The sequence below is a fragment of the Pinus tabuliformis genome, chromosome 3_1 (assembly GCF_031772625.1).
Source record: "Pinus tabuliformis cultivar Carrire ecotype Pingquan chromosome 3_1, CPIR1, whole genome shotgun sequence".
Lineage (NCBI taxonomy): Eukaryota > Viridiplantae > Streptophyta > Pinopsida > Pinales > Pinaceae > Pinus > Pinus tabuliformis.
The window spans coordinates 803,621,312-803,632,244 of NC_142301.1; the positions used below are offsets into that span (position 1 = coordinate 803,621,312).

Sequence of the window (10,933 nt, forward strand, 5' to 3'; positions counted from 1 at the left end):
GTATTCAAATTGAGCATATTGTTGGTTGTGATCCTAGTATGAAAATATAATGAAACGTGGCCTGCAGGTTTTGATGGTTGATTGAGACAAGTGGATCCAGTGCGAAAGATTCTAAAACGTGGTCAACAAAGGTGTTAATGGTTGTAGGCTTCATTGAGGGAGTAGGCGCTTCCTTCCAGTAGGAACCAATAAATTTGATCAAGGAGTAGTAGCTTCCTTCCAATTAGATTTGGAGAATTTGATGAGGTTGTAGGCTCCTGCAGGTAGGGAGAATTTGATGAGGTTGTAGGCTCCTGCAGGTAGGAGCCTATGTACTAGTAAGAGTCTGTGCCAAATACGAGATGTAAAAGATTTTCTTCATAATAAGAAATAAGACAAAGACTACAACAATGGTGGTTTTGTTTCAAAATGGGTTTCCACCTAAAAATATGGTGTCTGTATGTGTTGGTGTGTTGATGATGTGTTGCATTCTATTGTTTACATGCGTTTATGTTTAATGTTGCTCATGGTTTCTTGAATTTGGTCAGATCTATAACACATTGTATTGGTAACAAAATAATGGATCAGATGAATTTGAAAATGAAAAGGATAAATTAAGTAAACTTATTGAGCATGAAATACTGATTCACCCCCTCCCCTCACCCCCCCAACCAATATTTCTAACAAAATACACAATAAGGGTGACGCAAAGACCTATTTTTCATCAACCACTTTTGTGTATTTTTAGGCCATGTGTCGAGATTGCATTGTTCATGCATTAAATGTTTCAATGCTAAGGCAAATATTTCATTATTATCGTGTTCTCTATTTCAAAATGAATAAATTTTACATTATGATAGTATTGCATGTTTGGATGCTAAGCTAAAAATAATTTTGTCTCTCCATCATATGCACATCATTGGGCATCACCATTACATCATGTTTGTGTTGTATCCATATTATTATGATTATTCGAAGTTATTATGATCACTATAATAATTATTATAATTATTTTTATAATAATGATAATGATAATCATCATCATAAAAAACGAAAAGGTATGTGTCAAGTTCATTTATTTTCCTTTTTCATGATAATTTTGAGCATTTCCCTTTCTACAATATCTTCATTATTTTTCTTTGATTACTTTAATGACTAGGTAAACACTGAATGCATATGAATATGATTATTTTTAGTAATTTATTATAATTTATAATATTATTCATACGTTATTATTATTGTTAGTGGTTATCATTTTTTTTTAATAATAATAATTAATATTAGCTATTAAATTTAAATCTTTAATGATAAAAAATATAATTAAGTATATATAATATTTTGTACTAACTATAATATTATGTTAACATATTGGCTTGAAAGCCAAATGGCAAGGGGACTCAATTGAAGTAGTCTTAAGAAATAGGCATAAAACAAGGAAACAAATACATACAAAGCCCCGCCCCTCACATTGGCTTGGATCATATGGCTAGAAAGAAACACTAGTTTTTTAGAATAAGGACACTTTGAGCACAAAGTATGGAGCGTTGGTGTACTCTGGCACTGTCTACTCTCTCTCCAAACTTAAAATTGTCTATCTCATGTACTAGCCATTATAGTTCCCTATAAGATAGAATCCCTCCTTGAGGGGGCATCAACAAAATCCACCCAAGTGGGTTCTATCTTAAATGTGTACACTAACCTTCATCACGCCTCTCCCAATAGCCTTCCCACTAATCTTTGACATGGGAGGAGCCTTAAAGAGCACAAATATGATATTTTAGATGTTTAATTCTTTTTGACTAAATTCCAAAAATTTTAACTATCTCTCCAAAGCATTTGCATCTATCTTGCCTTCAAACAAATGGATGTCAAAGTTGTATGTTGAAGAGTGTTTCACCATTGAAATGGTTGCTTGTTGAAGGTGCCTTGGGCATTGTTTGTAGTCATTGAAGGATTTGCTCTAAATTATCCATCATCTTGTTCCTCTATCATGTGAAGGACTACTCAAGCAACAACTTGAAACTATCTCTTACTTCATCATCTCTCTTTTCATCTACCATGGGAAGTTGTTTGGGTTAATGAGAGTGGTCTTCCCTAAATGACAATAGTTCGAGACCCAACTCTCTATACCTTTTACACATTATTGACATGCACTAAGAAACAACCCAAAAAAAACTTTGATACCAATAGTTTAGGTGGCATAGAGTGAAATCAAAAGAAGAATTTGAATCAATGCTTCATCTAAAACAACATTACAACACCTTTCCGATATTAGTCGGTAAATAATCTCTCAATTAAAAAAATCACTTTATTAAAAACTCTTTAAAAAGACATAAAGAGAGAAATTTCCAAAAAAAAAATAGTCATTTGTATTTTATATTAAAATATAAAAAATAAAATAAAAATATTAAATAATTCATATCAAAGCACACACCTGTCCTTTTAAGGAAACCGCAGAGCCGGATTCAGATCACCGGATTCTACTCCACTCAAATTGAAAAAGAATGGGATTTCTTCACTATGACAGAATGCTACAGGAAGGAGAGGGGTAAATGGCGTCTCACTTTACTTTGAGTACAAGAAATGGACTTGGAACTTTGCTTTGGTTTAAAGAACTACTGAGAGTACTTGTCAAAGTTCGACCGGAAGAAAGGTACAGATTTGCGAGGGAGACAGACTGTTAAATTCCCTCTTCAAAGTGGATTCTTGAATTTATTCTCTGAAAATGTAAATTTTGCCCTCTTCAAATTCAAATATAAGTTGATTTAACGTTCACAATTTGTAAATTTTGCCTAAATAAGCCTTCAGATTCAAATATTAAGTGGATTTAGAGTTCATAATAAGAAGTGGAGACTGTCAAATCTCCTCTGTAGAGTTTGTAACGGCGAAAATGGACTCTCGAATTTAATTCAAGAAAATGTAAAAATTACCTAAATAAGGATTCAAATTTGAGTATCAAGTGAAAATTTAGGGCTCATGATTCTTGTTGAATACACTGTCAAAAATCCCTCCTTGTTTATAACTTCGGGAAAGTGGATTCTCAGTGAATTTACTCCGAAACAACGTAAAATTTGCCTGATAAACCTTCAAATACAAATATTAACTGGAATTAGCGTTCATAACCATAGATGAATGGCCTGTCAAACTCCTCCTTTAGAGTTTATAACTTCGAAGGTGGACTCTTGAATTTCTTCGAGAAACTGTAAAATTTACCAGGTAAGGGAATAAAGAAAGAACACGAACTGCAGTGACCTTTATTTCTTTTGTTTCATTTTGAAAGAAAGTGAGCTGTTCCCTTGCCTTATTCAGAAGCAAAGGTAGAGATGCGATGCCGTGCGTTGCTCGTTCAAAAGTGAAAAGAAACGGTTTTTTTTTTTCATTTTAAGAGGATCGGCAAGGGAACAATTATGTTTTAGCATAGCTTTGCTACCATCTCTTCTTTGGCATAATAAACAGATACATAATTTGAAAGAGTCTGGAACAGAGCACTTTATTTCACCGTCGATGTCGGTCATCGTTTTTTATTTTTCAAATCCTACTATATTGTTACGACTAGAGATGCTAAGCCTTTAGCTTTATTCCCCTTTAAATCTTTAATTGGTTGTCGAATGAAAACACAGCAGACGCCATGCCTTTCTGGTATAAATACAAATGCCCAATGTGCTCTGCCAGAGCCAATTTATACAGGTTTTTTGCTCTTCATTTCGAAAACCTTGTGAAAGGATAGACAATTATGGATAGTAAGGAGGTGGATTGTAGTGCCACCAGTGCCAGTGCCAATTCACTTATAACAAGAAGAGAGACCCTGAGTTTAGAGGTCTTAGAGGATGGGTATGGGGTGATTGTTCATGAAGAAGAAATAGAACGCGAAGAAGAAGAGGAGGATGAGAATAATTCTTGTCAGGCTGAGGCTCCAACACCCTCCTCCCTGTTGCTTCCAAAGGACTACAAAAGATTGATTTCCAGCCCGACGGATGAACTAAGGCACTTCAGAACATGCCTTAGATGGTGGGGGCTTGATCAGTCAACAAGATGCCGCAAAATATTTTCATGGATACTATTTTTGCTGTTCACAATCATTGTGCCTCTTCTGAGCTCGTTTCTTGTAATTTGCCCTCCCTCTGCTAAGCAAGGCCAACGTTATTCTTTTGATAAAGTAGTGCAGATTCCAGAATCCATACTTGCTGCCATAGCTTTTCTTTGCCTTACTCGCTACCTGAGAAAATATGGGCTCCGAAGGTTCTTGTTCTTGGACCAACTCTGTGATGACTCTCCTCAAGTCCAACAAGGATATACGAAAGAAGTCGACAAGGCTTTGAAATTATTGGCCTTGATTCTTTTCCCCTCCTTTTGCATTGAACTCGTCCATAAAATTCTCTGGTTTTCATCTGTGACTGTTTCAATTCCCTCCATCCATGGCCGGATTATCAGCAACTCGGTCATGTTTGCAGCTGTTCTTTTCTCATGGCTTTACAGAACTGGTGTGTTCTTGTTGGTCTGTATGCTCTTTCGCTTGACATGCCATCTACAAATTCTTAGATTCGAGGGTTTCAGAAAGTTTCTTGAAGAATACAGTTCGGATATTGATATAATCATGAAGGAGCATATGAGAATCAGGCACCAGCTTTTTGTTATAAGCCACCGTTTTCGTATTTTCATACTTGCTTCTTTGCTTACAATGACTGTCAGTCAGTTTGCAATTATTGTGATGACATTATCCTCTCACTCGAAGATAGAATTCTTCAATGCTGGAGGTTTGATGGTCAGTTTATTCTCCCTCTTTCTTTGCTCGATTGATTATATATATATAGATATATTATTTTAATATGAATATGATTTATTAATTGTATTAAATAGTTTTAGTATTAAAAAAAAAAAAAGGTCAGAAACCCTTCTTTTTATATTATATGATTGCCTTTCACCTTCAACTCTCTATCATGAATTTTAACCTGATCCTGATTAGTTTTCATAATTGAAGCTAAAATTTAATAAAATATATATAAAATCTATACTTCATAAATATGTTTCTTATTCAATAAAAATATATGATAAAATTAAATCATTATAAATCTATTTTAGCCCGGATACCAATAAATTTATACATCTTTTTATTTTATTTTTAAATTAATTAAATTTGAAATAGGTTGAAATCCTGATGATTAAAGTTACAAAAGAGATATTTGGTTTTGAATATGCTTAACACTGCTTTTGCTGGCTAGTTTTTCTTCACTTAATTAAATAGGTTAATTATTTAAGATTTAGAAAAAATTTGTAAGATTGAAAATTTGTTTTTTTAAATAACAGTAATGAATTAATTTAGGTTAGTAAATAATAACTAGTATTAACTATCTTATTTTATTATTAATTTAATAATTAAATTATAATAAATTTTTCCACATAAAAAATAAAAAATTATGCAACTTAAAATATAATAACTAATCTCACCGTTTTTCTCAAACACACTTACAGCGAGTGCTATTTAGCAACTGTTCCACGGTGGTTGCTGAATTACCTGTTCATCAAGTTTGGGAAATATAAATATCATGAAAGCTCTGTTAAATTAATTCATTTTATGCTGTCATCAGTAAGGAACCTTACAATACAAGGACCAAAATAACATGAAAGGTACATATTATGGAATTTCCTGCTTTTGGGACTCTCAGAGTAATAGCTTATCAGTGATGGGAAAGTAATAAAATCTGAGTACTAAGCTTGACTTATTGTCATTCGACAGGTTTGCTCAGCAGTCCAGCTCACTGGTTTATTGCTTTGCCTGTTGGGAGCTGCAAAGATTACACATAGATCTCGAGGAATTCTCTCTGTAGCAACCAGATGGCACGCATTTGCTACCTGCACCTGCTATGGAGTCTCTTCTCCTCCAACAGAAAATTCATCACCGTCGCCTCCGGCACGTGAGGAGAATTCTCCGAGTCCTTCACCATGCGATGATTCTGCCAGCAATTCCGAATTGTCTGAAGTTTTTTTCATGTTTCCATCCCAGGATGCTTCAGCGGCTTTCGACATTAGACAAGCCTTCGGTAAGTCAGTCTCAAACTCTTGTCCGTCATTCTTTTTTGGTTGATTGTGTTTCTTAAACACGAATGAACATCTTCTATGTGGTCACGTTTCTGTCAATTAAAAACATAAACGAGTCTTTGAAAGCTATCAAACTTGGTTACAGATTCGAGCAGCTGCCCCGTCCCCCTTCCGCTCTGGTCTTGAAGTTTCTCTGCTTCATTAGGTTCTTGATATCTTATAAAAACTTGAAATACTGGAATTTCGTACATATACAATAAGTGATTTCGTCGAATCTCTATTGCCGAATCCAGGCTATTACCGAATCATGGGGTCCATCCCTGGTTTCCTGTTCCCAATGCTAATCTATAGGAACTGTCTAAAGCATGTCCTTTCCCATTTAAGGAGACTTCCAAAGGAGTAAGGAGTGCATCTAGCTCAGGCTGTATAATTTCTTCGGGCTTTCAAGACATTTCTTTCTTCAAAGGGGACATTCCAGCCATGATGCCAGTTCTTTCATCAAAGGGGACATTCCAGCCATGATGCCAGAAATAAATCTAAATTTGTTTCATTTTAAGCAACTTGTCCTTACTATATCTCTTTAGGCAAAGGCACATACGGTTTACTGGACCTGCACTTTAGAGAAATCGAACTCTGGGGTTGTTTGATAGTGTGGAATGTGCTTTGAACACGGGCTGGGTAATTATTTTAATCCCTCCCCAAAATGGAAATGGAGCAAGAGCAAAGTTAATGGATAATTTTACTATGTGCCCACTTAATTTTGCCTAGGATTAGATCCGCCTGTTTAGTGGATAGAAGAAGACCAATCTTATTAATTCTTCAAAGTGGTTTCTATCTTCATCTTTCCTCTTGAGGTTTGAGACTGTGACCTGGTGGGTCTGTGCTCAGTTAATTTTATTCTATGCCTCATGCAAATTAACTGATCTACACCTTATGGGTCTGTGCCCAGTTAATTTTATTGCATGCCTCAGGCAAACCAACTGATCTATACCTCATGGGTCTGTGCTCAATTAATTTTATCTGATCTACACCTCATGGGTTTGTGCCCCATTAATTTTATTCCATGCCTCAGGCAAACCAACTGATCTACACCTTATGGGCTCGTGCTTAATTAAGTTAATTCCATGCCTGGGATATATGCAGTTCTTCAAACATTGAAATATGATAATCTGCAATGGGCATATGGTATATTTAGGCATTCTGCATATCGTGTGGAATAATGATTCATCCACCAATAAGATGCTATCACCATATTTGTGTGAGGCTGTTTTAATTCTTCCAAAATGACGTACATTCTCAACCCTTCCCCATAAGCTTTGAACTGAGACTAATAAGAACACAAACCATTGGTCTACACCTCACAGGTAATTTAGACATTTCTGTTATATCATCAGCATTTATGTTTCTGTGATTATTAGATGATATAGCACCAAACAGTTTCTACATTTATAATACAGAGTGCTTTCAATTATCTAAATTCTCCTAAAATCTGTCTTAGGCCTCCTTGTTCATTCTAGTGCCACGCCTCTTTTTCTACGAGCCCAAGAGCTGTCATCATGTGGAAAGTGTTTGTGGTTTATTTGTTGATGAATTGTATTCCATGTGCAACCAAAGATAACAAAATGTTTAGATAGATTGAAATTCAGAAACATTGGATTCTCTGTTTCAAGGGAACAATCAAATAATTCCTCCCTTTTAAAGCAAACAAACGACCAGGGCCCATTTTCTGTAGAATCTTGGCACCGGGTAGTTGTTTTTCTTGTACCTGACCAAATTTAATGTTTATGTCAGACCTTTTTACAAGCGGAGTGAAAGGTTTTTTTAGCTGTATTTTAATATTTTGGGATATATGAATGGTCTGTTTTAAAGTAAACTGTAAACGACGAAGGCCTATTGCCAATTTCAGTGCTCTAGTTTGATGAAGATACACCTGTTTGTATCGTGTGCAGTAACATATTTACAGCACAACAACGCAGGCATCACATTGTTTGGATTTGAACTGGATCGCCGCTTGTTGCATACATTATTTGCCTTTGAATTCTCTCTTGTAATGTGGATTCTAAGTAAATTTACCGTCCTCTCATAAGTTGTAGTCCCTGTTCCATAGATGACTTATTAGTTTCCGAATTTTAAGGGCAGCGTGATTTACCTGCCTTGGGGGATTTTTTTCATCTGCATTCCTCCCATGGTTGATTGTTATGTTATTCTTTTTCATGTATAATTATTACCATTGTATAAAAGAATTGGAGGTCACAGTTTTTAGTCAGTGTTGCTCTGTTATACCTCTACTCGCAAAGTTGAAAGGTTAAAGAAAGTATTCTTAGCCATACAAGTAAATGTGAAAGCTGCAAATGGTGAAAAATAAATATAATTAAGAGATTGGAAATCACAGATGTATCAATTGTGAATCTCATAATCAAAATTATGAAAAGGAAACTATTTTAGATTATTATGTAATATGTGCAACTTCAAGAATGAAGGTTGCGAAGTATAATTATGTTTTGTGTTTTCGTTTTTACGCGGTATAAAGCAGTTGTACTTGTAGTCACCGTCCAAGCAAACTCACAAAGACACCTAATAAAAGCTAAAAAAATGAAACAAGAAATTAAATTAGATGCATACCTAATACAAACTCAGAAATGAAATAAAGAAGTTAAATTAGCTGTATACATAATACAAACTCAAAAATGAAACAAAGTTAAATTAGCTGTATACATAATACAAACTCAAAAATGAAACAAAGAAATTAAATTAGCTAAAATTGTTAAGGGATTTTGCTATCATAAGTTGGAACCATTCAATCTAAAGTGGTCTCAGGGGATCTTACAGTTAGGAAGCTTGCTCTGATTAAAAAAAACAGTGGAGACAAAGTCATTTTTATTTTAATTAGAAAAATATATACAGGAAATTGATAACTTATTTTAAACTGGATTTCAGAAAATATCATTAGTTTTTTAATATCTAAAATCAACTGTTAATCTTAGTGACATTTTTGGTTTATAGTAACTTTTACATTTGCAATCACTGAACTCCAAAAGATTCAGTGAGATCCCAAAGTTAGGACACCTGTCTTGATCAAACAAGAACCGAGAAGTGGTTTTTTAATTTAATAAAAAAACTGAAAGTAGAAAAATGAAAACTTATTTTAAAAAGAAGCCATATAAACTTTATAAACCGAAAAGTCAAGAATATCCTAATAATTAAAATCAACGGTTGATTTCGATGAATTCTTGTGGTGTTAAGTGAAATAAATATTCTCCAACACGCTTTCTATGTGTTTATCTACATTGACCCTGGGAATGGTTGCCTAATAGCCTGACTGCGAAGCTACCTACATCAATTCAATGATTAAAATGAGATTAATACCCTCAAAGAACGATGGTCTAGTAGAGCCTAGCCATCATGAGGCTCTGGAAACTTCAAACTTTTTCGTAATATTTAATTGACTAAGCTCGGTTTCAGTGAAAGTCAAACTTTTTCACAACACTCAATTAAGTAACCAAACTTGGTTTTAGTGAAAGATGGTAAAGAAGAAAAAAAAAATGTCTTTTTCCTTATTTTTATGAAATGTTTTCCTTATTTTTAATGAAATATTTCGTTTGATTCTTTTAAATTCATTATTTTTTAATTAAGTTAATTAATAAAACTCTTTAATAACGTTGTAAGATTTGTCTAAAATGTTCATTTTCACGATTCACTTAGACACTAAGTTAAATTTCGTATAATATTAATTTTGTAGACTTTTGAGATATAGTCTATAAACTATACATTTGTAAAGCATGAGCAACATTTGTAAAGCATGAGTATAAGAAGTGTCATTGTTTAGAATTATTTCAGCACGAAAAAGCGTTATATATTTTATATTCATATAGGAGAGATATATAGACATATTGTAAAATGAGAAATATAGTTTTCAGAATCGACTGTTGGGAAAACATTCCGATAGATGGATTTTACCCTAAACCCCATGCATTAGATCCATTGAAAAATTGGAATATAGAAGCATGATATTGAAGGATTAAGTGCCTATTGGCCAGATAACATATGTGCAAAAAACCTTCGCAAAAATATGTATGAAAAAAGGATACATACCAGATATTCTTCATAAAGAAAAGGAAAATTATGTACCCGGTAGGCAGAAATCCTGGATCTGGTAGGAGAGATTGTCATTCTTTATCTGCATTCTCCAAATTCCTTGTGGGGAAGAAAGTCCCATCTTGGATAATTCATCTGCTTTGTTGTTTAGGTCCCTGTTGATGTGTGTGATAGAGTAGTCCCTCCTGCTGTTCCATAGAGCCGCTGTCCTGTTAAGCCATCCTTCGAGATGTATGTTTTTTATCTTGTGTTTTAATAGGATATGATCGATGATTATTTTCGAGTCTCCATAGATTTGTACATTCGATAAATCCAGAAAGATGCAGAAGGAGAGAAGGCCGGCTAGAGCCATCACCTCAGCTCTATTGTTTGAACCGGGTCCGCCATTCCAGTATATTTCATAAGCATGTCCTGCTTCTGGGATGATATAAACACCACATGCGCACGTGCCAAGTTGAGCAGCACCATCGAAGAAGGCACGTGGGATCGCTGTGGGATTCCTTGACATTGCTCCGCTTCCTATTTTGTTCCTGTTCTGTCCAGCTAAATCTGCTTTTTTGGTCCTGTTCTGTCCAGCTATTTCGAGAGCATTGTAATGGCAGATGATTGAATCGAAAATAGTTGAGAGAGGTTCCTTATTTGATCTGAAGAGCAAGCCATTTCTGCATTTCCAAATGGCCCATAGGGTCAATAATGGGATGGCGCGCCATTCTGTTATCCAGCTGCTCCATTCTATAAATGCCTCGGGAATGGATGGGTAAGAGCGATGAGTATAGCCGAAGTGTGTCGCGAGCTTCCGCCAAATATTTTGAGTTTGTGGACA

At 34.7% G+C, this 10,933-nt stretch overlaps 1 protein-coding gene across 1 annotated transcript; it reads left to right on the plus strand.

The window, feature by feature from the left end:
- The first annotated feature begins 3,473 nt into the window (after positions 1-3,473).
- LOC149189887 (uncharacterized) lies at positions 3,474-8,281 on the plus strand. The gene is made up of 3 exons (XM_089413312.1): positions 3,474-4,741; positions 5,714-6,017; positions 7,965-8,281. The coding sequence occupies exons 1-3, from the start codon at positions 3,713-3,715 to the stop codon at positions 8,099-8,101; spliced, it is 1,470 nt and encodes a 489-aa protein (XP_089269438.1). The 5' UTR covers positions 3,474-3,712; the 3' UTR covers positions 8,102-8,281.
- The last annotated feature ends 2,652 nt before the right edge of the window (positions 8,282-10,933 follow it).